Genomic DNA, 27,453 nt, shown 5'->3' on the forward strand with positions numbered 1-27,453 from the left:
CTGCTTTAATGTGTTCTCTTATAGCTGGGAAGACAATTTTTTTTATTTCTTCTATTCTTTTCTCAAGTGTCTTTACATTATTTGTTGCAGTGTGGCTTCTTTGTTTTTGATAGTCTTTGAGACCATTGGGCTCCCTTGCAAACATAAGAGCAAATAGTCTTGAACCATGTAGTGTGGCAAGTTAGCTATTGATAGCAAGTTGTGTGCTAGAAACATATAAGTCCCAATCCTTCTTAGCTTCATGTAATTATTTGTGAATTACTTGCTTAGTCGTGTGTACCCATTTTTTGGCGATACCATTTGCACATGTGTGGTAGGGTATGACTAGTCTATGATCAATTCCTCTATTTTGCATGAACAGTTTCACTAATTCGTTCACAAATTCTGTGCCATTGTCTGACTGAAGTACTTTGGGTAATCCATAGTTGCAGAATATCTGTACTAATTGCGTGGCAATTGTGATTGACATTTTGTCCGGTATTTCTCTCAGGACACAGAATCAAGAGAATATATCTCCCATTACCAAGATGTAATGGTTTCCTTTATGCGATGTTGGATAAGGTCCTGCTAAGTTTATTGACCAGTGATCTCCTGGCCTGTCTGCCAAGATTGGTTTTAATGGGTGGTACTCATGTTTAATTATATTAAATCTTTGGCAATCTATACAGCTCTGAACTGTTTTTGCCACATCTTGTTTCAGATTGACCCAGTGTATTTTATCACTGTGTAGGGTAGCTACAATTGTATCTGTGCCAAAATGGCCCATTAGATGTGCATTATCTAGTAATTGCTACCTCTTCTCTTGTGGTGGTATCATCATTTCCAATGGTTTATTCATGTGTACCGCTGTAAGTTTTGTGGACACGTGTGGTAGATGTTTGGTAGTGTTAACTACTAATTTATCCCCTTCTAGTGGTTTTTCCGAAGTGAAAAGTTGCAAAAGAACATCTGGTAATATGTTGTCGATGCCAGGGTGGTGCACAATATTGTAAGTATAATCACAGAGAGTGTCAAGCCAGTTAATCATCATGGGATTGGCTTGTTCTTCTGTGTGTAAATATGTGAGAGCTTTGTGATCCGTGTATAATGTAAAGCGTTGTCCCCATAAAAAACTTTGAAATTTGGTAAGTGCATATACAATGCCAAGCAACTCTTATTTGGTTACTGCATAGTTGCGTTCTGACTGTGATAGTGAACGGGCCATAAACCCAATGTAGTGGTATTGATTGTCAATAATTTGATATAGTACTGCACCAATACTTGTATTAGATGCATCAGTAGCCACTAAAAATGGTTGCCAAATATCGGGGTGGCTGAGTACAAGTGCATGCGTAAGTGCTTGTTTCAGACTATTGAAAGCAGTAGTGTGCTCATTGGTCCATAGTGAATGCAGAGAATCTGCACTGCGCAATTTGTCTAACAGCGATGACAAGCATGAGAGATTAGGGATGTGTTTTCTAAAGTAGCTGACTAGGCCAAGAAAACGTTGTATATCTTTTCCTGTTTTAGATGTAGGCTAATTTTGTGTGTTGTGTACCTTTCAAGAGTCAAGGTCAATGCCTTGAGTGCTAACTGTAAAACTCAATAAAGATACAGATGTTTGAGCAAAATAGCATTTCTGTGAGTTCAGTATAAGTTTAACATCAATCAGTTTTTGTATGACAGCTTGCACATGTTTGACATGGTCTGTCATATTAGATGAGAATACAACAATATCATTAACAAAAGCTGTGACATAGGGTGTGTTCCTGTAGAGCTGGTTGACCACTCTTTGAAATTTGGATGAGAGTGGTTTGAGACCAAAGGGGCATCCACGAAACATGTATTGAATTTTATCAAAGGTGAAAGTGGTTTTGTGCCTATCCTCCTGATGTATTTGAAATCTGTGAAAAGCACTCTTCAAATCTAGTGTGATAAAAACAGATGCTTCCAACAACTCTAAGAAGAGACCACTGATAAGAGGAAGAGGAAAGTGGTCATCTAGTAACAAGTTTTTGATGGCTTGAGGGTCTAAACAGGGCCGTTTGCCTGTAGGATTGCCAAATTCGTCTTTCTTTGGTGCGAAAGTTAGAGGGCTATTCCATCTTGTGTTGACTGGTGCAGTTTAAATGGTGCCATCAGCTAACCATTGTTCAATGCGTTTGGCCATTAAAGATACTAAATCTAGTGCTATAAAATACTGTCTGCGGTAAACCACCTGTCCTGGTGGTGTTTCTAAACAAACAATAGACTCTTTCATGGTACAAAATGAAGGTATAGGAATTGCTGCATTGGCTTCAATATATGATTTTAGTTGAGTCATATAATATTGTTGTTCTGCAGGGGTGCCTGCTGGTGACTCATTTGGCTTAGTTTGCTCATCTATGGGCTATGGTTTTTAGGGTGTATTAAACTTATGCTATGAATCAGCTAAACTCAGTAGATATATTCCCAATTGAGACATTAAGTCTGTTCCAGTACTAATATCAACATATTCTGAAAGATTAAGTACTTCAAAAGAATGAACAAGAGATTTGGAGTTGTAAAAAACATTTATTGATAAAGTAACTTCTATTCTATGGGCAGTTGCATTGTTTGTGACCAGAACAATTTGACTCACATGTGGCAAAACCTTCCAACCGAATTTGGTACAAGTGTTGGTGTTGACGGAGCTGATCGTTGCTCTTGTGTCTACCAAGGCCCATAACCACTATCCTTCTAAAGTGATAGGAACAAAGTGGGAGTGAGTGAAATGTTTAGATTGATCTGTGTATTTGTCAGTGTACTTATAGCTGTTGTAGAAAGATAAGTCCAAGTCTGTGTCTAACAGACTGTCTTCAAGGCTGTCTGTTACATCACTACTGTTGCTGGTGGCGCTGATGGAGGTGGCTGGGGACGAGGGTGCCGAGCTGTCAGAGGTCTGAATGGATCAGACCACCATATAGGGTGCTTTATCCTTGTTGGTGGTGCTGCTATCAGAGAACTTGCTGTGACAATGGTGCCCATAGAACCAGTTCTGTCCACAGTGGCAGCAGGGATTGGCATGGCAAGCAGAGTTGGCAGTCTTCTGCTCTACCTTTGCTGTGGCTTGGTGCTCTGCAATGATGTCTTTGGCAGCACAGCAGTTAGCAGTATCATGATTACATGTACCATGAAATCGACCTGTCAATTCAGACATGTGCACTGGGCAATGACTTTGTTGAATGACACGATGAGAGTCTGACTCCTGCCTATATCTGCGAGAAGATATGCTAGAAGAAGCGTGGTGGCTTCTTGTGTGTAAACTGTTGTGTCTACGGGGAAGGATTGTATGGAAATCCTTGCGTTTGATGACTATGCTATAGATTGAGCAAGCAATCTGTGCAGCATATATGATCATGTCTCTTTTCTTGGTAAATAGATTTATCTGAGTCAAGTAGACATGTCTAGAGAGACGAGAAAGCAAAGTGTTAGTGTAATGTATAGCTATTATCAAACAGTCATCTATCTGTGTACTGCGACGGGCACGTTGAAACCTGTCTGTGTATTGTGACACAGATTTGGTTTCCTTCATCTGAAGGGTCATTAGCTCTTGCAGGTGATAGACTTGGCACTCGACATTATTTGCACTGTTGATCCCTATGAGATCATTTCTGACCAGGGACCAGGGCAAGTTGACGGAGTCACAATGGTTGTCATGAAACCATGCTCTTTGCTCCAGGGAGAGGACGTGAGGCAGGAGACAGTGCCAGTTGTTGTCTATATTCTGACTATGTGACTGGATAATCACTTCAAAGTAATCCAGACATTCCTTGGCAGTGGCATAGACCTTCTCCTTGGAGTCCCACTCATGGTCAGTCTACTAAATCATTAGTAGGTTACTGGGGACAAAGTTTGAACCAGAAGATCTCTTGGAACTGTTGGTAGCTTGGCTGAACAAGATCTGCTTCAGCACGTTCTGCATAATGGCCAGGTCTTCCTTGGTAGTGTTGATTGCCTTGTTCAGAACATCCTTGACGTCTTTGGGTGCAGTGTCACTGGACTCAGCTAGTTCATTGCATAAACATGCTACCTTCTCTTGCATGTCCTTGATGGATGCTTCCGTTCTTTTGCGAGGCAAAGACATAGTGGTGTTGGAGGTGGGTAGACATTGTTTGCAATGGATTAAAAAAATTTAGGAAAGAATTCACTGTAAAAAATGTAAAAATCTAAATAAAAGAAGAGACTTGGAAAGTACAGTGAAACTTCTTTTATTATGAAAATTGAGAAAGAATCAAAACATTGTGATCTTTTGCTCCCTTTATATATATTTTAATCTAAAGACTGTCTTATTTGTTTCAATAATTTAATTGTATGCCTTTGAGTCCAGTTACACTCTTTTATAACATTGATATTCCGCCTACTCAGGAGTACCTGTAGACTTCACACATGTCCAACAGTTGTTGAATGGCTATATGAAATCATGCAATGCTTAAAAATTGAATATGCTGAATCTGATATCATTACATATGTACAAGTTTAGATATAGTGTAAATAATTATGTATTTTTAAAAACATATCTTCTACTATGTATGATCTTGGATTAGGAAAGAGTGCTCAGGGATTGTGAATCATATCATCAAATTATATAATATCCTAGAGAGATATCTCTGCACGTGACTTACGTTCGCACTTTTAAATCACTAAGAACATAGGAAGTTACTAAATCACATGACTTATGTTCAAACAGTTAAAAAGAAAAGAAGTTATTAATCACATGACTTACGTTCAAACCATTAAAAAGAAAGAAAGATACTCTGCACATGAGTTATATAGAATCTAATCATCTTTTAATTGTATTCAATATCTTAATTATTGATAAATCTCTATTTTAATGTAAATCATGTCTATATAACAAAATGTGTTTACTATTAAATCACTGTTTGCTTTGAACATCTTTGAAAATTATTTTTTTTTCTTATTACTACCAACTATTATTATTATTATACTTATAAATTATATATAAATAAATAAAAATCAGATCATTTTTAATTGTATTGTAATTGTAATAAAAATATATCAATCTAAAGAATAAAGAGAATATATATATATATCACTGGAGTTAATACCAAAAGCTATTCAATATAAATAATAAATAAAATAAAAATAAAAATAATGATTCATTTGTATGTTACAATTGTGCTGAGTCCTGATACCTGGATTTGGATTAATTAACAACAAAAAAAGAAAAATGTGTTAGCTATTACTACTTTTTAATTTAAAAGCAAAGATCATTAATATTATATACTACATTTTATAATAATAGCTGATAAAGTAAAATGAAACATATGATTTTGCATTGACAATTGGATATTTAAGAATTTATATATACTGTTATTTCAAGAAGCTATATTGAACTGTGCACTTTTCGCAGCATTTGTAATTCGATACACATGGTAACTCCAAGAGGCTATACTGAACCGTGCACTTTCTGCAGCATTTGTAATTCGATACACATGGTAATTCCAAGAGGCTATACTGAACCGTGCACTTTCCACAGCATTTATAATTCGATACACATATTAATTACAAAAGGTTAACTCACGCTACTTTGACAACTGACTGTTCCTTTTGTCACCTTACTTTTATTACTGTAACAAGACATTCTAATGAACTTTTACAGCTATATTCTACTTGATTTAGCTACTATTACTTGAAGAAGCCATCTTACTGTGCCTTGACACATGAATTTTACTCTATTATTCAATATTACTTGAAGAAGATATTCTTTTGAATTTATTCTAATTATCATATTACTTCAGCACATTGTTGATTTGCATATGATTCAAATCTATTTTAAATTATGACAAGTCTGTCATTATTAGTATAATTGTTATTTTGAAAAAGAGTATATATAGGGTGTTGGTAAAGTTCATGTCTTTCAGAAAAATAATAATCTTACATATACTCTTTACTATTTCTCTATCCCCACCTTAATTGCAAAACCAATTACAATTTATCAAATATCAATATGACTCCTGTTGGACCAGTTTGTGCTTCATGTAAACAATTGGGTCACAGCAGGAGATCAAATTTATCCTTCCCTTTGAACCCAAGAAACAAAACTCTCTTGATCTCCCAAAAGAGAACCAGCGATAATCTCTCTACCCAAGAAGAATATCAGACTGAGAGTAGTAGAGGTAATATTACAACAGATTACTTTAATCCATTGGATTGACTTGCATAATTTCTAACTTATTTGCTATCATCTGCATTTATATGATTATTTAGCTGGTGCTTTGAGACCAAAGGTGGAAACTGTTCAGAATCATGTGGTTCTTACCATAGCAGAAATAATTGCTCTCTTCCGTGCTGACCAATATTCTGCAGAGAGTAGCCGAGATAAATAAATGGAGCAAAATTGATTAATATTCAGCAAAAATTCTAGTAATTGTTTCTACTCTATATATTTCTCTATTCAGCTGCTGCTTCAAGACCAAGAGTTGAAGCTGTCCAGGATTCTGTTGTACCAACACAACCAATGTCAATTGACCTCTCCTTTACAGAACAATATATTGCAGAGAGCAGCAGAGATACTTTTTAAAATTATATATCAATTGCCATAATTATTAATTATTCTATACTATTTTTATTGTAGATCTAACTGCTGCTTTTGAGAGAGTCTTGAATTTGACAACCACCACTGCCATTACCACTGTCACTGTTATTCCCCACTGTTCCAGCTGTAATGCAATTGGCCACCTATGGAGTAACAGCTTGCAGTGTCCTTACAACAGATGGCACCACACTTTTGTTCCTGGCCAGTTAGCTGTCACTCATAACATGGCCTGGCGTACCACCACCTCATTACCTCCAACTGACAACAGAGGTGCCATGAATGTACAATACCAATTCTGTGAAGCCCTAATGTAGATTCATGAGAAAAACTACACATTCAAGGCAAACAACATCAAGTTCTCTATGTGCTGCAGACTCGGGACTGTCATTCTTCCTCCCTTTGAACCCACCCCTCCTGGAATTGCAGAACTTTTGGTACACAACACTCCTGCTGGAAAAGCTTTCTTCGAAAAGATCAGACCGTACAACAGCACAATGAGTTTCACTTCCATAGGAGAACATTGATCAGTCTGTTGCCAACAATATCGGTGGTGTATACAACTTCCAGATCCATGGGACCATCTGCCACAAGATTGGGTCAGTCTTTCCAACGACCCAGACTCAGATGGATCAGCCCAAGTTTGCCCAGGTTTATATATTTGACCCAGCCTCTCAGGTCGACCATAGACATTGCAATGCCCCGGAATTAGACAGGGTAATCTTGGAAAAGATTCAAGCCATTCTCATGTAGGTTAATCCATTTGTTTCCCTCTTCTGTTCTATGCATCAAGTCGCACGGGATAATGGTGGAACAGCCAACATGACCTTTTGCCTGGCAGAGTCTGGCCCAGCAGACTAGTGATGGTACAATTCTCCCATTGTTGAGGAAGTGGCAGTGTTGATGAGTGATACTGAGCATAATGAGGCAAGAGACATCATTCTGCATACCCAGACAAACTATCTCCACAAGATCAATGAGTATCACCGCAACTATGATGCTTTGCAGTATGTCCTACTCTTCTCTTCTGGTGATTTTGGCTGGACCGTCGATAGATATACTCCAACAGGGTCAAAGATCTCCACCATGGACTGGTACGCTGACCGTCTCATATACCATCCCAACTCTATGCACCTCCTCCACCGTTTTGGCCATCTTTTTTAACAGTATATTGTCGATATATATGCCAAGATTGAACATAGCCGTCTTGAATATTATGTTCTGAACCAAAAAAAGATGCGTGCAGAACTTTACAGTGATATCCAGAATGCAGTCCACCTCAATGACAATGATATGGCAAATCTTGGTCAGCGAGTGATTCTTCCTTCCTCCTTCCTTGGCAGCCCACAATGTATGCATGAATTTTACCAAGATGCTATGGACATTGTGCGCCACTTTGGCAAGCCAGATCTCTTTGTGACCTTTACCTGCAATCCCACTTGGCCAGAAATCACAAATTCTCTGTTGGGTGGACAGAGTGCCAGTGATCACTGCAAAAGGAGGGCCAATTCAGTATACTAAATCTTGACCAAATACTGTCTGAATGAATAAAATTCAGCATGAATTCAATCGGAATTTATGATGCCAATTTTTTAAAATTCGTGAGCTAAATGAATACAATTAGTATACTGAATTTTAGGAATGCAAAAAGAAAAAGTGTGATATACTTTTATGTGATATATTTTGGTCGTGAAAATATAGACGCACTTTTATCAGACTGCAGATTTTTCATTTTATATTGGTTTTGGGTTTTTTTTTAAATACAGCACATAACATTCAACATCTTTTTATTACTATATATGGGTTGTTAAAGAAGAGATTTGGTCAAGATTTGGTCAAGATTTAGTCAAGTTTTAGAGGTTTATGGGTCATTTTAAAGGTTTTTATTGGTTTGAAAAAATTTTCTTATTGTTTCTAGCTGTTTCTATTCGTCTACATCACTAATCGTCTTCTGTTGCAATTGGGTAGAAACATCACACTCGATGCCGTCATTTATTTTAGTGGATACTATGTTATTCCTTTCTAACATCCATTGGTCCACCCCTGGTGCAATCGACCCCTACTGTATTCCATTGCTTGCTGCGGCACGCCTTCTTGGCCTGTTTGTTTACTTTTATAAAAAATAATTATAGGGTGGATTAGAAAGAATGTTCTAGGTATATTTATTTGAGAGCGACAGATTATTTAAAAAATATGAATGTACTTACAATAAAGTTAAACACGAGAACAGATGGATGTCTTTAACATAAAGATAGATATATCAACGTTTTAGTTAAATGTCTCAATTATAGTAATATTGTCTATAAAAATAATAACTTTTGTTAATACGATGCAAAGTAAATAAGACTATGGTTTGCTTACTAGACAGTTCAGAAAACAGAAGAGTTGACAAACACAAAATACAATGACATTGTCTATAAAATATAATCTTTTATTAGAATGAAATAAAGAGTATCAGACTATTTTTTGCTTACCAATTATTCAATATAATAGAAGATGCAGCATGCGGGAAATGGAGATATTATCTATAAAATAATTTCTTTTCATTAGAATTACATACAAAGAAGTAGAATGATTATTTACTTACTTGTCTGCCTGTAGAGAATAAGAGTCGGTGTATAATCAAAAAAAGAGGGCCGAGGTAAAGACCAGTGACTATAGAGTGTATGGTATACATAAGAAAAATAATAAATACAAGTTGTATCTTGAAGGTGCACGTTAATATTTATACAACATACCATTTTGTAAACCCTCCCAAGGTATATGTCTTTGTTAACGGGCCAGAAAAATCTAAGCAGAATAATTAATACATAAATCGTGAATAAATATTCAAGTATATTTTTATTACCTTTTTATCATTATTTTTGAGGCAGTTAAGAAGGACTTGGTGGTTTAAAGCATAGTGTATCATGCTAGAATAAAAACAACAAGATGATTAGGTCTTGAAACTTTGATGTGAGTTGATGCTTCCCATGTTAGACATTAAGAAAGAAGTAAAGAAGAAGAAAGAAAAAATTAAAAAAAAAACGGGGGAAATTCAAAATTATAATTTTATGACTGTTGACCCTGAGAAACTGATAGAATCAATGGAGCAAATTGAAAGTCATTCAACCCATCCCGATTGAGACAAGACATTACGTACTAAACCATAATCTCTCACATCTTTGTAATGGATGTAAGCTATTACAAATGCCTTTCCAAGTCGGCTTATAAAGAAAAGTATAATATAGAGAGCAAAATGCTATAAAGAGCATCATCAGAAAAATAATCTTTTGGTGCCTTACTTTCCACCTTTACGTATGTTTTGATTTATTTTATTATTTTAAAGAAACCCGACTCTAATTATTAAAGTATTCACATTGTTTCCATTTCTTTCATTAGCCTTAAATATCTCAATTCATGTCTTCTAATACGCAGCAATCCAAAAAAACGAAAAAGACGACTACAAAAAAGTCTGTTCAACAAACCGCTGGGACAGCAGCAAGCACAAGACAACGGGAAATTCTTCCCAGCTTGACAGTTAGCGCAGAGCTAGATGGTACTGTCCTGTCCACTTTGTCCACCATGAGCACCCGACTGAATGAATCTCATTCACTTCTGGAGAAGGTCTACCACAACATGGGAGCAACCAATGGCCAGAATAACAATTCGAACCATAGTCCCATCGGTCAGGCTCTTACTACAGGAGAATATATAAAGTACCACCTTCCAACGGTTTCGGTAGGATATATACTAGTAATAGAATATTGCAAAGTTACTTACATTATATTTTGCAGAGATTGATCCGTTCTCAAACACGAGCAGTTCTGGCAACAATGCCATTGACAGTCAATGAGGGCGCCTTCTCGACATCCAACCATCCCATTGCTGATGTAGTGCAGAGCTACACACATCAGCAAGCTGAAGTAAAGTCTGTTTCGTCTGCAGTTGTGGAAGAGAAAACCCGAAGACATATTTCGTATATGCTTCAAAGGGCAAAAGCTTTGCCAGAAAAGATAGCTCAACAAAATCAGATTTCTCGATGCCGGTCCAGAAAGAGAAACGTAAGTATAGTCAACAGTTTTTATGTAAACTATTTTAACTTTTTTTTTCAGATTCTTGCAGACTACAAGGCAATTCACTTAGCTGACAAGGCAAACCTTGAGTCTAAGTTTGGTGAGACTGTCATTGACCTTCTGGACTATGACATGTTGTCTGATATTGAGTCAGATGAGGAGAAAAATAAAACTAGATATACTCCTAGAAGTAGACATCCCTTGGTAAGGCTCTCATGATAAAAGTTATTTTTTTAATACTTCTAACTCAAAAGTATTTATATTATAATGCAGGTGGATGAATACTTTACTGTTTTGAAGAAACAGAGACTTGCTAACAAGGGACCAGACGTCATTGGCAATTCTGTCTATCCAATTATTTTGAGAAACACCAAGTTATCGAATGAGAAAAAGGTACGTGTTGCTGCTTGGATTCACACACGCCAACAATAAATCGTTATTTTGTTTACAAAGTGCATATAGTACTTTAATAATTTTTATTGATTATGTTGAATGATGTGGGGTGAAGTGGTAAAATATAATCAGGCGGTATTGTCAAGATGAGAAGCAATTAATATATAAATAAAAGGAAAAAGAAAAAGACAAAATCAAAAATCAAAATAATAAATTATTATTTTATTTTATTTTATTTTATTTTATTTTAAAGCCAATTAATAAAAAAAAATATATATACAAAGCAATTATTTAATTATATAACCCTGATTGTTTTATCCTCGTTTTTTTTTATTGGAAATTATAATACCAATATTAGCAAGAATATGTAATAAAGGCAAAGAAAATGGTAAATGTCGGGTATTAAATATACAAGTTTTTTTGTCTTTTATATTATTGATAAAAGCAAGAGAAATAAATAATGGTTTTTACTATTTGTTAATAGTTAAAAAAAACTGGTAATATAATTTACTATTGCTCTTTTAAATACTTAATAAAGAAGTAATGTTAAAACTAAATAAGAATACAGAGATAAATAAAGCTAAACCTTTTTACAGTCAAAAAAACTTGTATTATAATTATTTATACTGGTAACCTAAATAGTTGTTATTTATTTTTTTATGTGACTACTTTTCTAGGCAGTGGAATAACCAGGTGCTTTTGCATCCCACTCTGCATTTTATGCGTAGTCAACGCAAAGCACGAATGCAGACGATGCACTGGAACAATGCACGAAGCATCTTCTTCCATAAATCCCTTGTCCCACAACTGCAGACCTTGATCAGCTAATGGCTGATGACTACTTGAATGGTAGGCGGGAAACCATTTAATGAATGTGAACGTTGACACTCTTTTGACTCCACTGATCTTGATGGTATGAGTAAATAAATACTCTATTTGACCAGGGAATTCAGATACATCGTCATTTGTTCTCTCAAGAAACAATACCCTCACAAAAGACCCGCGCTTCTTCTTTTCACCACTGCAGTACTCTTGCCCCAGCAACAAAATCTTCTTCACCTTTTGAATCCGATTGTTCACAAATACATTCTCATCAATTGGGATTCTCCCTACCACACAGAAGGAAACACTTGTACTCTGGTAAGCCTTGACATAGAATTCAAATAACCACTGATAGTGATCATCCTTCATCATAGTCAAAGGCTGCAACTTGATTGGCAATGTGGTCGGGGGCAAGGCCTCACTTCCGGTGACATTGTACCATGGATTTGTAGCAGCTTGCTGGAACATTGCTAAGCTAAATGGCAACGCAGGAGGGTGGCCAGCATCCAAATTCAAGGGAGAAGAGCTGTCGGAATTTGATTTTACTTGGGCAACCCCCTCAAGGAACTCTATCAGTGGTGATGAAAGATTGGTAGAATACGCTCGAAGAAAGCTACCAATGAATGCTTTCTCCAGGAAGACTCTCATGAAGGTGACCTCAAGACCATTGCGACGGTTCGTCTTGATGTTCTTCAACTTGCCGTTGTATCTCTCGAAGCTATACAGCCAGAATGCGTATACCAGATCAAAGTTAAGCATTGACTCACGCAAGTGCATATGCAAGTGCATATTTGGCGTGATGCTGCTCTCTCCATAAAGAGTCTCACACTCTTTTCCGAATTCTCCAAGGAGCTGATGTGCGCTGTCAATTTCTGAATATGTGACTGAAGGACTGGTCAACTTTTGGCATGCTTTTACAAAGAGAGTCCAGTTTTTGTAGTCGTCTTCAGGCAAAGCGTCTTTTAGTACCACCAATGAATAAATCAGACACCATGATCGCCACTCGTCTGCCTTCATATATGGGAAACCAGATTCGATCTTTGTTAATAAAACGGCATACCCAGGAGGAACAAGAATACCATCGGCAAGACGTTGCATACGGACGAGAACAGCAGTTGGGAGATACCTCAGGTCTTTCCAAACACTGATCATACGCTTTGCTGTCCCAAGAAACAAATTGTGCATGGGATCAACAATCGTGCATCAGACGGGATCAAAGTAGTGTAGGCGATGCAACTCGGAAAAATGGGTGCCATGCTGCTTCTCCAAAACAGCTCTCTCTGCATCAGATTCTGCGCAGAACCACATCTCAGCTTCGGTTGCATTTTCCTCTTTTGTTCGGGAGACCCAGTTCTCATGATCGAATCCAGAATAATTGATCTTACTTGTTCCAGCAACAACAGTGAAATGACGCTTGCATATGTGACAGGCGTTTGTACTTGCAAATCCTGTAAATCCAGCAGTCTTTCTTGCAGCAGGTATGTCGCAAGCAACACACATAAGAGCAGCGCGGATACTAGTACCATTGGGGAACTCTGGAGTTTTCATAGTTATGCCGCCATATAACTCTACCAGCTCGTCTACCAGAGGTTCCAAGAAGTTATTCATCTGGTCGATCTTCGCTTCCTTTGGACCAGGCATGACACCGACAAGGATAATGTTTTCCGGCTTCATTCTTTCTTCCCTAGGCAGGTTGTTCATTGACAGGTACAAGGCCCCACTTGCATGTGTACGACCCTCGAACGGTTGAAACCAATCCACATTCAATGTCAACATCAAAGAATGGTCGTGATTCACAAAAGGCTTGTCATCTTCATCAAGGAGCTCAGACCACATTGCACCATCATAGACGTCCAACAAGGTACTGTTTACGGTTTCCCTCGATCTCCATTGAACGATTTGATGCTCGAACCCAGGTTTGGCGAAATGCTGTGCCAATGCATTCTTGAGCGAGTTGTATCGAAAAACCATGAGAGGGACAGCGCGATCAGCTTCGGTGTCAGAGAAAAGAGGATTTCCGCAGTATGTTGGTGGTGTGGTTGTGTATTTTTCGAATGTGCAATTTGGTTGGCGATTGCCTGGTAGGTAAATTGCAAAGCACTTGTTGCAGACGGTGTATTTGACGATGCTTTTTGTCATGAAATTGAAGCCGGTCATAGTCTTTAATGCATCAATGGTGAGTGGGAGATCGGTATCCTTATCAAAGGCAATAAGAAGATGGCGGAAGAATTTCAACATAGCAGTTCCACCTGCTTGAACCAAGTAAAACGCCTGAAAGATAACGCCAAATAGAGCCATGAATTGGCTTGTTTGAGACATTTCATGAATTTTCAAAGAAGCAACTACAAAGGCAAGTATTTCTGTTAATTATTTGTAACACAATTTATGTATATTTCTTTTTTAAATGTATGCATACCGGAAGCAACCGTGTCTTCAAAATCTTCAACACCGGCAACCTCAACTTCGCTCTCATCTTCAGACTCATCGCTTGAATCAGGATCGTCATTGTCAGAAGCCAATGATGTTGTCTCGACATCAGACTCTTCGAATTGAAAAATCTCGTCTTCTCTCAAAAAAGGTACACTTTGTATGGTAGTTTCGGCTGATACAATAGAATAATTGTCTTCATCTATAGTAAAACCAGACTATTAGCTATCTAAATTATGATTTATTAAAAAGAAATTTTATACTCACAATCAATCAATGTTTCAGATACATCTACCATCTCAACGTCTGTCTCTTCTTTGACAACTTCTGTATTAACTGATAATTAACAAAAAAATATTAGATTACAATTTATCCAGTAATGCATGTACTACTCAAATGTCATTTACCTCGATTTTTTGGGCCAATGTCTAATAACTTATCAGCATTATTATGACGCTTAAAGGTCTGTGCATTTTGCAAAATTCCGCCAATTGCATTTTTGGTACATGATGAACATATACACATAACAGTGTAGGTTTTAGTTGTAGAATTCATAACAGTAAGAATAATATTAATAATAATAAAATAATAAAGAGGTGTATACTATATTTTATTTTCATCTTTTATATGTCTCTTATTTTTGTCATTAATAATGAGTTGATATATCTTGTTCACTATGTCATTGACTACATTGAGCTTACCGTCCCTATTAGTAAGAGTTACAAATGGATTTTGATGCAGTGATCTTTTCTTAAAAAAAGTATGCCTGATTATTAATGGGGCTTCAATTTAATAATCACTGATATAATGGCGTAGTTTTTCTCTTTTGCGTTTTTTTAACATGACATCAATTCTTGCTCATTTTGGCAAGTGGCCTTTTTTGGATTTTCTTTTTCTTGTATTTTTTATGACATCAATTCTTGCTCTTTTTTTCAATTTTTTTTGATATACTTTCTTATTAAAAATAAGTCATATATCATATATTATTATATTCTAATAAAAATCGGTATTTTTTGCGATGCAATAAAAATATTATTGAGTCTAAATTAGGTGCATCTGTAACAACAAGTTTTTCCTTCCAGAAAAATAATTAAATACTACATTTAACATTTAATATTTTATTTTTATTTTTTATTTTTCTGCCAAGTCAATCGAAACATATATTTTTTAAGACAATTGTGCGATTTATTGCCTAATTAATAAATATTTGTGTTTGTATCTGTGTTTATTTAATATAATCAGAAAAAATTGCGAATTCCCATCTCAAGAAAAAAATATATTGAAAAACGATGGTGTTTGAAATATTTTTCCAAACTTTGCCAAAATTCAAAAAATAAAATTCGACCAAATCCACCCTCCTTTTGCAGTGGATAGACCTGATCTTTGTTCCCGTGTTCCACATGAAGCTTGAGCAACTCATGCACGACTTAACAAAGAAGCATATCTTGGGGAAGGCCGTAGCACATGTCCATGTCATTGAGTTCCAGAAGCGAGGTCTCCCTCAAGCCCATATTCTGTTGATCCTAGCTACGGCAGACAAGCCAGTTACAGTAGACGATTATGACAGAATCGTCTCTGCTGAGTATCTGGATCCTGATCTTGAGCCAGAAGTATTTGCAATCATCAGCCGCCATATGGTGCATGGACCATGTGGAGAGGAGGTCCGTCTTGCTAATGTCCCTCTAGCACATTGCATGAAGAATGGTCGCTTCCAGAAGCATTATCCAAAGAATGCCCAAGACGATACAATTGAAGATGGTGCTGGATACCCTTTGTATAGCTGGAGACAGAATTGAAGATCAGTCATACGGTACAATACCATCCTGGACAAGCGATGCATAGTTCCTCACAACCGCTACCTATGTGTAAAGTACAATGCACATATCAACGTTGAGATCTGTACCTCTGTTGCCTCTGTAAAATATCTTTACAAGTATGTATACAAGGGTCATGACCATGCCATGACAGTCCTGCAGCCTGGATTCTCATCCACCCCCCAAGAACCTATCAATGAGATCCAAGAATTCCTTGATGCCTGTTATGTCTCTGCGTCTGAAGCTTGCTGGAGAATCTTTTCTTTTAGGATTCACAGTGAGTCCCCAGCTCACCAGAGACTTGCTATCCATCTTAAGAACGCCAAGACCATTTACTTCCGTGAATCTGACTCTCTTGAAGAAACATCTGGGTGGGGCTCCTCCACCACCTTAACTGGATGGTTTGCTCACAATACATTGGATATTTCGTTCTGCAAGTATCTTTATTTGGAATTTCCTTCGCATTTTACATGAAAAAAAATCAGGGAAAGTGGACTCCACGTGGCAAAAAGGAAAGCAAAACCCTTGGCAGAGTCCACACTGTTTCACCAAGAAACCCAGAACGGTATTATCTGAGAATCTTGCTGCTCAATGTCCCTGGTGCCACAAGTTTTGAGTATCTGCGTACTTTTGAAGGCCATGTATATCCTACTAATCAAGATGCTTGCTGTGCTCTTGGGCTGTTGGTGGATAACAGCAAATGGAACCGCTGTATGGAAGAAGCTGTAGGCTATGAGATCCCATCATCATTGCCTCACCTGTTTGCCGTCCTCTTGGTCTTCTGTGAGGTGTCTGATCCCTTTGCTCTCTGGCTGGCATACCGCTCTTCCATGGTCGAGGACTATCTCCATGCTTTCTGACAGGCAGAAAATGACTTCTCTCTTGAGCCAACTGAAGTCAAGTATGACAGATGTCTGTGGAGCATTGAAAGCCACATGTCAGCCAATGGTCTTTCTCTCGCTTCCTTTTCTGGGTTTGTTCTCACCCCACTGCCAGACTCCTCAGATGCCCAGATCCCTGCCAGTGGATTGAGAACATTGATTGATGAGCAAGAAGCCCTTTGTACCAAAGCTTTGTCTTTGCCTGATTTGGACACGCTCTCATTCAATGAGGAACAGCTAGCAGTATACCATGTTGTCATGAAAGTAGTTGATGCAAGCCCTACAACCCCAAGATTATATTTTGTTGACGGACCAGGTGGCACTGGAAAGACTTTTTTTATTCAATGCCATGCTCAAAAAAGTCTGTCAACAAGGCAAGATTGCTCTCGTGGTAGCTACCAGTGGAATTGCAGCTCTGCTTTTGGATGGTAGCCAAACAGCTCATTCCAGGTTCAAGATTCCCATTAACATTGACGTCAACTCTATTTGTTCCATTCCTTCCAACTCTGAGCTTGCAAAGTTGATCAGGAAAACAGAGTTGATTGTTTGGGATGAGGTCTCCATGGTCAGCAAGTATCTTATCAATGCCGTCAATTGTTCTATTCAAGATGTTATGAAGTTGGTTGACCCCTTGCTCAATACTGTTCCTTTTGGTGGCAAGCTGTTCGTTTTTGGTAGTGACTTTTGCCAGGTGCTTCCTGTCATTCAAGGAGGAAACAGAGCCCAGATTTTTTCTTAGTGCATCAAGAAAGCATGTCTCTAGAGCCATGTTCACTCCATGAAACTCACAAGGAACATGTGTATTGCCGAGTCCACTGATTCCTGGGAAGTGGCACAACTTAATGAGTTTGCTGCCCTTCTTCTGACTGTTGGCAATGGCAGTCTTCAGACCACTGGTGGTCCAGGCACCTTTCAGATCCCCCCCTATATGTTTATCTGAGGCCGTAATATCAATCACCTGGCCAGTACAATCTTCCCTGATCTTTCTAACAATGCCAGCAATCCCAGCTTCCTTATGAGCTGTGCAATCTTAACCCCAAAGAATGCAGAAGTTAAGAAGATCAACAACATTATTATGAAACTGTTCCCTAGACAAGCAACAGAGTTCAAGAGTATTGATGAAGGTCTCAGCGAAGATGATCAATTGAGTTATGCAATTGAATTTCTCAACAAACTCGACCCTGGATCTTTGCCTCCACATACTCTATGCCTCAAGAACGGATGTCCAATTATGCTACTGAGAAACCTGGACCCAAGAATGGCCTCTGCAATAGTACCCGCCTTATATGCAATGACTTTGGCAGATATGTTATCAAGGCCACCATTGTAACAGGATCAAATGCTGGAAAGGTGGTTTTTATACCCAGTGTTGTAAATGAGTATTGACTACTGCTGTAATTGAGAATAAGTCTGAAGGAAATAATATAAGGCCTCAGCTATTCCAGTCAAAGGTGTCTACTGATTACTTTATTATTTAACACACAGGTTTAGCATGCATGATAGTGATTATATTCAATATGATGATATCACCATAATATGGGATACATCATTGGATTATTATAAGCATAATTATAACTCATAAACGCATTTACTTTCGATGTTAATACTTCATTGGGACTACATACATTTATATAATTAATCATACATTAATTATCCCAAGATCACGTTGCTCTGATTAAGGCTCAGATAGGATCGATTATCTGACCCCAGTCATATAATTTTCCTGATCCAAAATAATATAAATAGCAGTAGTAGTTCAGTGTAGGAACCTGGTCAAACTTTGATACAAAATCCTTTCTCAATAAACAAAACCTACACAAGTTCTCACAAATCTTCGTTCCTAATCTCAAATCTTCAATTCTTCCTCTTAAAAACTTCTTCAACTTCAACCACCACAACAGTCAATATGTGTGTTTTTGTTAGTTGTTGATTGAATCGTGTTGGGGAGAGTACTGATCATATTTCTGTTATTTATAAATTGAAGTAAAGCAGTTTTTTTACCTGATTCCTTTTTAAAACCAATGTTGAAATCACCAGCAATGGTAATATGTATATAATAGTGCTGTGAAAAAAATTCAATGGCTTCAATCATTGTGTTCTGTTTGCAAAGTGAAGAAACATATAGGCTGCAAAAGAGGTTTTGATCTAATATAAAAAGTGCAGCACTTGTTGATCTACCTTCTCCATCAAGAAATAGTTTAGAATTGGCAGAATATAAGGTGGGTGTATAATTTAAACTAGCAGTACTTTGTAAAAAAGAGTTTCAGACATAGCAGCAGGTCCTGAGACTTGAGCATGAGTTCAATCACTGTCCGCAAAGAATACAAGTGTAAAATCCTAAATATTGAGTCTATCATGCCTTGGCATTGTCTATGTTTCGTTTAAAAGAAGAATATCTGATGCAAGATATACTTGATCACTTGATATTTGATTAATATGAGCTCGCAAACTTTGCATGTTATGTGATATTAGCTGAATAGACCCGTCTGTTCTTTGACTTGTTAAATGTTTGAATTCTAGGACTAATTGTACAGAAATATGTCTGTACAGCTCATTCTTTAACTGTGCATTTCGATCTTTGTCAATATGTTTTGGTGGAACAAATCGGTTACCTCTACATATCAGCTGCAGTCCATTAGCAGAAGTGGATTTGGAACATATAACATATTGAAGCAATCTAGTATTTTTTGTTGAGCCATGATCAAATATTACAACTGAGGAGTATGTGCCTCCTTGAGACTTATGAGCTGTTAGTGATTTAGCTGACACAACAGGGAATTGAGTTCGACTTAATTGGATTTGACTTTTGATGTTTCTGTGAATAATAGCACAATGAGGCTCTATCATAGTCCAATTGTTTGAGATACTGAGATTTTGGCGAATCCTTTGCTGCTTTTTTCTAAGCTCTTTTCCACTTCTTTCATCATCAAACTGTATCTATAGGCGCAATAGTTTTCTTATGGGCAAGAAAGTGAACTCTTCTAATTCAGTGCTGTCTTAATCAGAAATCTGACCATAGTCAATTCTCTTTAATAGAGACGTTTGTGGGTTCAGATTTTCAACTTTTTGCACAAGCTCATTGCCTTAGAAAGGAAACTCAATGTTACATACACATCTATATAGAGACACTACTCTACCAACTTGACTAAAGTTTGATAGATTTTCTATCAAACCTTATTTAAATTGGTAGCCTTTAATATTCATTTATTTGCTTTTCTAAACTGATGCTATTTAAACAGCAGAAATATATAGAGAAATGTAACTTTCGAATATAAGCTTACAATGGCATAGAAAAAGTCTGATTATACATTTTTATATGCAATTTACTCTAATTTTATATCACATATGGCTTGGAGAAAATATATGCAATACAATTTCCAGTTACATATAGAATTTACAGCTGTTTTATAGTCAAAGCAACAAAAAGTTTAGTTGAATCAATAGCATACATTATTAGTTGTAATTTTAGTAGTCGCCTTGGCAAAAATATTATTTAGATAATGAGTAATCCTTTTATGAATCTATTTTGAAAACTTCAAAAAACCTTTTTTTAGCTAATTCTTGTACAACTCTACAAATCTGAGTTCACAAACGTCTCTAATATGCCTTTTGTTTCATTGACAAGCCCATCAGTAGTATCAATATTGACTGTCATCATGTATTTTTCACTGATCTTCAATAAAAGCGTTTTGATTAGGCCTTGAATATCGAATTGTTTTGCATGATTGTCTGCAGAGAATAAGAGTCGTTGGATATAACTTCCATCTCTACACTGTCCAATAATTTGGTCAAATGCCTTTGAGATTGCACCTTCTGTATTTAAACTCATCAATATATTCTGGTTTGTTTGTTGAACAAATGAGTTTCTACTGAAAAGAAATATTAATTTTGAACTGGTGCCTGTGGAAGAAGTGCTTTCTTGACTAATTATATTTAGTGAAACAGTTATTTTTTCATTATTTATATCAGCTGCACTTTCAGGGCTTATTTGTACAACTTGACTTTGGAAGATCTCAATATCAGATTCGGTCATTGCCTCTATAGCCATGTTGTTCAATACTGTAACAAATGGAACATCATCCCTCTGTCTCATAATTTCCTCTAATTTATGCACTTTGAATAGATCTCATATCTTGTATCCAAATAATGATATAAATGGATTGGTATCTCTAGCACGACTTGTACTGTATAATAGGCTGTCTCCAATAGGTGGTAGCTGTAAGAAATCACCAAATACAATTATAGATTTTCTACCAAAAGGTACTGAAGGATCAAAAATATTACAAAGTCTTTGATCAACTCATCCAAACAGCATTTCTCCAACCATACTAATTTTATCAATGATAATTACATTTAAATCTGCAAGTGCAATACTCATTGAATGGGAACCATCAGTGGAGAGCTGCATGAGGCCTTCAATTCCACGTTGGGTTACAGGCAAACTGAATGTGTTATGTAGAGTTTGAGCTGAAATATTAAAAGCTGCCTTTCTAGTGGGAGCACAAAGCAACACAGATGGTGTATTCATATTTCTTTTTCTACTTTTGTCAAAATGACACACAAGAGATTGGTATATGGCTTTAATCAGCAGACTTTTTTCAGTACCTGCTCCTCCTGTTACAAAATGATAAAATGCTGCATAAGGTTATGATGATATAGAAGAATTAAGCTGATGTGATAAAAGGTTATCATTGTTGTAGCAGATGTGATCGATAATATAATACAAATACTAGCGCTGTTTTAGGTTTAACATTGAAAGAAGCTCTTGGTACTCAGATTCTGGAAGCATTTCAGAACTTTGGTTGTTTCCAAGTAGATTAGACAATTATTTTTGATATTTCCATTTGGGTTTAATTTGTCTGTCAGATCTGTTTCTCAATGATATTGTCTGTCAGAACTATCATCAATATCCAAAGTATATCATCTGAAATCATTCTCAGCAACATATGGTACCATAGGATTTGTAGTTTCTGATGGATTGTTTTCTCTTTCTGTATTCAGAGCATCTTGTTCCATTGAAATTGTTTCAACATATCTATCCAAAACATCATCATCTATTTGGCAAAACTCTCTCTTTGCTAATATTATAGCTTTGGAAACTTCCAAAAACTTCTCTTCACAGTTTATACTCAAAAGCTCTTTCTCTTTGTTTCTCCAACTTGAATATAGTACTAAAAGACAGTGATAGTAGTCATTATCATCCCGATAGACATTAAACTTATAGTAACAGATAACTCAAGGTTTGGTTCTCTTTCGAATATATCTTTGGTTTTGTAAAAGAGAGTATACAATGCCTGGCTCACCATAGAATATATGACTTGCAGTATTCTTGGAAGTTTAGTCAATTTCTGCTAATTAAATTTCCTCTCTGGTCATTATCAGGATCTATATTATCAATATTAATTTCATCATGATTGGTGAGATTTGCGTTCCTGGCTCTTGATGGTTTCTTTCTTGAAAACTCAAAATGGGAGGCAAATTGGGCTAAGTTGAGATTTTCAAAAATCTCTGGGTGGGAAACATAATGTTTAATTAGGCCTGACTCAAAACAGTTGGTTGAATCTGGATCCATTTTCTCAAGCTCAGATTGCTTCTTTAAAATATGCATATGGGTTTCAGGTCTGCCTGTTGGTATGAATACTGTTACAGTACTTGCTTCAGACATTCTGATCAGTAGCAAATTATATGCAGTTTCTTGTGTGGAGATCTCACTAGCATTGTAATACGTAGCTGCAAGTGATCTCATTGTATCTATAGGTGTAAAACTACTATCCTCTTTATACTTTTTATACACCTCTTCCAGTGTCTTACTTAATTCTCTGTCTGCCTTATTAATGTAGTCAACAACATATTCACAACATGCATAAGGATCAAAAATGAATTGGATGTTCATATTTGATTAGAACATACTAAGTATTTTTGGATTGTAGTTGTTGATTATCACTTTGTTTGGCTCTGATTTGATTAAAACTTTGTTAATTTTGAGGCTATTACGAATTGCCAATATGTATTTATCAATAGATGTAATATTTACAGCTGTTAGAAAATCCATAAATTCCATTGTTGATAATCCAATTTCTTTATAATTTTCTTTAAGATATGCCTTAATACAAGTGATATCTTGTTTACATTTTTTTTACATGTTCTCTGATAGAGTCTTGTCTGTACTAAATGGACAGAGTATGCGAGTTTTGTCCATGGGATAAAATGGGATGTTGAATTGACAGACTGTAACATTATTTTCTTTTCTTTGGCAAGCAAATCTATGCTCATGAAATTGCCTTTTCAACAGCTCTTTCCAGATATCTTCACTACAGCGGTCGGTTTGTCTATTATGAGGCATCTCATCTCATTTTTTTTACACATTATTATGCTATCAACAAAGTCACAGATAGTCCTTTGTCTTTCTTCAGATGTAGTTTCGTCAACAGAAATATCCTCATCATACTTAGAAGCACCTTTGAGCCAAACAAGTATATGAACGTGAGGTGAACCTCTGTGTTGGAATTCGATTCTGAAGAAATATTTCTTGATGGGATAATTTCCAAAAGGTTCATAAGGTACTTTCCATGTCTTTTAACTGTCTTAATTGATAATCAAAATATCTTGCACAAGTTATAGGGTCTTTCTGGATAAGAGTTACCTTCTCTGCATATGATAATTGCTCTGCTTGATCTTCTGTGATTATTATGCCATCTGTTACAAACCTAAGAATACATAGAAGTTTTAGCCAATTTGCTTCAGCTGTGGACAGAGTAACAAAGATTGTGGGAATACCAAATTGCCAAACCATGCCAAAAGATTTTTTTTCTCATTTTTCCAGTATTTAGCAGTGGACTGAATGCTACTGAATATCTTATATGCTTAGTCTTTGCTTATCAACCCTTCAATGCTATTATTACTTAAAAAGTCTGAAGCAATGTAAGAAGTGTTATTGTTGTTAGTATTTCTTTTCTTGCGAAGAACAGTATTCAAATTGCTGTACATTCTAATCAACTGGTTTTTACAATCCATGTATAAGATATACTCTACTGTTTGGGCTGCTCTTTGGTCAAACCTTCTCGAAATAGACTTAGTCAAGAATGAATACAATACATTTTCAGGTATAGATAGTCTTTGTCTTCAAAATATCTTTGGGAAAGATAGAAAGTCACTATCTTTGTCAGTTAGAACAGATAATGGTATTCTGTTATCTCCAGATGAAAGTCTGATAGCTTCATAGTCAGAGACAATTACAGATTCTTGGTTACCGTTGTCTTCTAACTTATCTTCTCCAACTTCTTCTACACTCTGATCTTGCCCTTCAGCATCACCAGTCCCTATGACCTCAGTATTACTTCTAGTAATATCTTCTATTCAGTCATTACTTAAAGTTATATTGTACTCTTGGTAGAGTGGTGTTGACTGTAAGAAAACGGCTGCTCTCCAAACTTTTGCTCGACTGATATTGCCTCTGATGTAATTCTTGACATAGCATATCTTACGGGTTAAGCTCAAATGAATAGTATAGGTGTCATCAAAATTGGGAGGAAGTGACGAGACTGCTATGTCTATGTTAACTGAAATATTCACTGTCACCTTTGCTTCTATATTGCCCAGTTAACTCTTTGTGTGTTCAAATTGATTGAAATACATGGCATGACGAAACTAGTCTTTTTTCTAATCTTGTTAGGTCGTCTATACAATTAACATAATTAGACAAATGAAGACCATCTGATAGAGCAATAGTAGGTGTGGTTTTCTTCTTTAAGTCTATTTTACAAGTGGAGAATAATGGGATCTGATCAATGGTTAACCTATTCAGAAAAGCAGTTGTAATATATTGATTATTAATTGCCCAGAAGGCTTTTCCAACTACATTATCATCACAACCCCAAGCTTCTTTCAGTGTGATTCTTTCAATTATAGATATATCTTTTCTGAAGAAAAAACCCCCACAACAGCCACAGACGGCAATAGAATCCTCTCTGATCATAGTTTCATATTTACTCCAGATAGTTTCTCAGCTATCTGCTTCAACTTCGTCATCTTGCCTGTGTCTTCTTATAGCTCTCTCATTGTCTTCAGCAGCTCTAAGCCGTTGAATGCATCTATATTGACGCATGTACTCTGCTCAGGAGTTGTGCACTTCTACTTCAGCTCCCACCACTTCTATCTCAGTAGACTGTTGGCACCAAAGGCAATACTCTTGCAAATATTCTGCTCTGGAATCATGGCTACTGTCTATTTCTATTTCTGCTGCTTGACAATAATTACGTCAATACTCTTGCATGTATTCAGTCCAAGAGATCAGATTCCTTTCTTTTAGTACTGTTACTTCTTCTCGCATTGCTTGCCAACAATTATATTAATATTCTCTCATGTATTGACATTGTTTTTCAGTTCTTTTTTCAGAAGTGAGAATAGCTCTAGACATTTTTTTAATTTGTAATAATTTATCTTAAAATAATGAATAGAAATAGAAATAAAAGTTAGGATTAAGCAAAATAGAGTGAGTAGGACATGAAAAACACATTAAAAAATCACGTGATAAATCATTTACACTTTTACTAGTAAAATTATTATATTTTTAAGTAGTGAAGATTGTAACAAAGTCCACATATAAAAATTGTTATGATCTCACCTTTTACTTAGGATTTCTAACTCTGTAAACTTCATATAAAATGCCAAAAATATGATGTTTACCAAAAAAATACTACAGTTCTATAAAAAGATATGACATTTACCAAAAAATACTACAGTTCTATAAAAAAAATTCTAAGGCGTAAGGATAAAAAATTTGAGTGCCATGTACCCTTCTGCTAATAGTAAAAGAGAGGGGAGCAAATTCAGATCGCAATGGGTTCTAATTAGATGGAAACAGATGCTATGTCAAGTCCCAATCTGGTATTTTTTTTCTGACACTTGTAACTAAGTTGCAGAATCAATACCACTGGGGATCGTTAAGTTTTAAGAATAGGTTTTTTGATAAGAATAAAGATGCTTTTTATTAATTATATTTCTTGACTATTTATACAAAATGATGTTTGATTTCTGGCTAAAAGAATAGCTACAATAATATGTCTTAGATGCTTGTTGTCCAGTAATATCTTCTACAAGTATATTTAATATCTTAAATATCTAAAACATATACAAGAGACCAATCAGCAATGTCAAGATCATTTATCCTAAAAAGTCAACCATTACTGGTTACTTGCAATTCCCAATGTTGGGCACAGATGTCAACTCTGACATCTAATTAAATGAATAAAACCAATAATGTCCAAAAACATCCCAGATAGGGAGCAACATATTGACAAAAGAATGTAGCAAAAATGCTCCCTGCCAGGATCGAACTGGCGACCTTCAGATTATGAGACTAACGCGCTGCCAACTGCGCTAAGGAAGCTTGTTTTGAATTAATACTCAATAGTTAAATTATATGTAAAATACAACAAGTTTCGGTTGTCCAGCAGTGCAGTGATATTGCAGAATTCTTTGTAATTCTAGAAAAAATATTCTATTATTATTTTTTTTGATTTTCCAATGGCGGCCGAGGCTGAATAGAAAGCAATTTTTCTGCTTGTAGAGCAAAACACCAATAAATACAACGAAAAAGCATCATTCTGTCAACAATAACTTAAGATAACTACATATTGTATCTTTTTTTCTCACTATATTTAACTGAACGAATTAACTTAGAATTAATATTATTTTTATTATATATTCTTACAAACATAATTATCTTCATGATTATGACTTAATAATTATTTTATTATATTTGTACTTAATGATAGTAAAGAACAAATTGCATTTAATAGATCGTTAATTGTACAAATTTTATTATATATTTTTCTTTATAATTTTATTTTTTTTAATTATTCAACAAGTTAATTGCAAAACTATAAATATCGCAATACTTGTATTTAATAAACATGGATTTTTTTGTCTTATTTTCTGATAACAAGTTTTCTTAATATTTAACGCTATTGATATTTTACTTATTTGATTAAAAGTACTGTTTTCCTCTTATTTTTCTCTTATTGATTTTATTATCTTTAATTCTATATTCTCTTTTGAGTTGGTCTTTTCTCTCTTGTGAAAAAGAGAGGTTATTTCACATCTACAAACTATTCAAACCTCAAAAACCGTGATAACATCACCTGTCAACATTTATTACAAATACAAGTATCACATATATAAGAGTTAATAGATTGCAGTAGGTTAACACAGCATGCTAAGCAATATATAAACAGGCAAAGAAGTATACTTGATAATAAAGAAGTATACTTAAAAAAATACAATCAAACAGACAAAATAGTATAGTAGATAAAAGATAATTTTATTATGAGCAATTACTATTGATATTTATACTAATTATTTGGAATGTTTGTCTTGAGATGTTGTTTGATATGACGCCTCTTTTGTAAGAATATTAATTTAAATTATTATTTCTGTTATGTGTGTTGTGCTGGTTGAAGTTGAAGAAGTTTTTAAAAAGAAAAATTAAAGATTTGAGATAAGGAATG

At 35.8% G+C, this 27,453-nt stretch overlaps 8 protein-coding genes and 1 non-coding gene across 9 annotated transcripts; 2 read left to right on the forward strand and 7 right to left on the reverse strand.

The window, feature by feature from the left end:
* Positions 1 to 280: 280 nt before the first annotated feature.
* Positions 281 to 481, reverse strand: PHYBLDRAFT_93581 (hypothetical protein; the record flags this gene model as incomplete). The annotated part of the gene is made up of 1 exon (XM_018443832.1): positions 281 to 481. A coding segment is annotated over one exon (201 nt), but the record flags the coding sequence as incomplete, so codon positions are not given.
* A 1,917-nt stretch (positions 482 to 2,398) lies between these two features.
* On the reverse strand, positions 2,399 to 4,084 carry PHYBLDRAFT_73456 (hypothetical protein; the record flags this gene model as incomplete). The annotated part of the gene is made up of 3 exons (XM_018442860.1): positions 2,399 to 2,689; positions 2,915 to 3,817; positions 3,914 to 4,084. 3 exons carry the CDS (start codon positions 4,082 to 4,084, stop codon positions 2,399 to 2,401), a joined length of 1,365 nt encoding a protein of 454 aa, XP_018299604.1.
* Positions 4,085 to 5,968: 1,884 nt separating this feature from the next.
* On the forward strand, positions 5,969 to 8,074 carry PHYBLDRAFT_73457 (hypothetical protein; the record flags this gene model as incomplete). Its single annotated transcript, XM_018442861.1, has 7 exons — positions 5,969 to 6,137; positions 6,229 to 6,330; positions 6,596 to 6,837; positions 6,871 to 6,990; positions 7,070 to 7,270; positions 7,442 to 7,647; positions 7,756 to 8,074. The coding sequence occupies 7 exons, from the start codon at positions 5,969 to 5,971 to the stop codon at positions 8,072 to 8,074; spliced, it is 1,359 nt and encodes a 452-aa protein (XP_018299605.1).
* Positions 8,075 to 8,575: 501 nt separating this feature from the next.
* On the reverse strand, positions 8,576 to 9,688 carry PHYBLDRAFT_162162 (hypothetical protein; the record flags this gene model as incomplete). The annotated part of the gene is made up of 5 exons (XM_018434576.1): positions 8,576 to 8,663; positions 8,761 to 8,791; positions 9,141 to 9,208; positions 9,292 to 9,343; positions 9,619 to 9,688. 5 exons carry the CDS (start codon positions 9,686 to 9,688, stop codon positions 8,576 to 8,578), a joined length of 309 nt encoding a protein of 102 aa, XP_018299606.1.
* Positions 9,689 to 9,952: 264 nt separating this feature from the next.
* On the forward strand, positions 9,953 to 11,407 carry PHYBLDRAFT_162163 (hypothetical protein; the record flags this gene model as incomplete). The annotated part of the gene is made up of 5 exons (XM_018434577.1): positions 9,953 to 10,273; positions 10,330 to 10,596; positions 10,648 to 10,812; positions 10,882 to 11,001; positions 11,360 to 11,407. The coding sequence occupies 5 exons, from the start codon at positions 9,953 to 9,955 to the stop codon at positions 11,405 to 11,407; spliced, it is 921 nt and encodes a 306-aa protein (XP_018299607.1).
* Positions 11,408 to 11,658: 251 nt separating this feature from the next.
* PHYBLDRAFT_139114 (hypothetical protein) lies at positions 11,659 to 12,975 on the reverse strand (the record flags this gene model as incomplete). Its single annotated transcript, XM_018430165.1, has 1 exon — positions 11,659 to 12,975. The coding sequence occupies one exon, from the start codon at positions 12,973 to 12,975 to the stop codon at positions 11,659 to 11,661; it is 1,317 nt and encodes a 438-aa protein (XP_018299608.1).
* A 7,541-nt stretch (positions 12,976 to 20,516) lies between these two features.
* On the reverse strand, positions 20,517 to 21,473 carry PHYBLDRAFT_139117 (hypothetical protein; the record flags this gene model as incomplete). The annotated part of the gene is made up of 4 exons (XM_018430166.1): positions 20,517 to 20,758; positions 20,921 to 21,046; positions 21,131 to 21,161; positions 21,297 to 21,473. 4 exons carry the CDS (start codon positions 21,471 to 21,473, stop codon positions 20,517 to 20,519), a joined length of 576 nt encoding a protein of 191 aa, XP_018299609.1.
* A 2,594-nt stretch (positions 21,474 to 24,067) lies between these two features.
* On the reverse strand, positions 24,068 to 24,920 carry PHYBLDRAFT_73468 (hypothetical protein; the record flags this gene model as incomplete). Its single annotated transcript, XM_018442862.1, has 3 exons — positions 24,068 to 24,264; positions 24,313 to 24,495; positions 24,707 to 24,920. 3 exons carry the CDS (start codon positions 24,918 to 24,920, stop codon positions 24,068 to 24,070), a joined length of 594 nt encoding a protein of 197 aa, XP_018299610.1.
* A 1,340-nt stretch (positions 24,921 to 26,260) lies between these two features.
* On the reverse strand, positions 26,261 to 26,333 carry PHYBLDRAFT_t14. The gene has a single exon. It is a non-coding gene; the product is annotated as a tRNA-Met (tRNA).
* Between the last annotated feature and the right edge of the window lie 1,120 nt (positions 26,334 to 27,453).

This window comes from Phycomyces blakesleeanus, assembly GCF_001638985.1.
Source record: "Phycomyces blakesleeanus NRRL 1555(-) unplaced genomic scaffold PHYBLscaffold_1, whole genome shotgun sequence".
NCBI classification, from domain to species: Eukaryota; Fungi; Mucoromycota; class Mucoromycetes; order Mucorales; family Phycomycetaceae; genus Phycomyces; species Phycomyces blakesleeanus.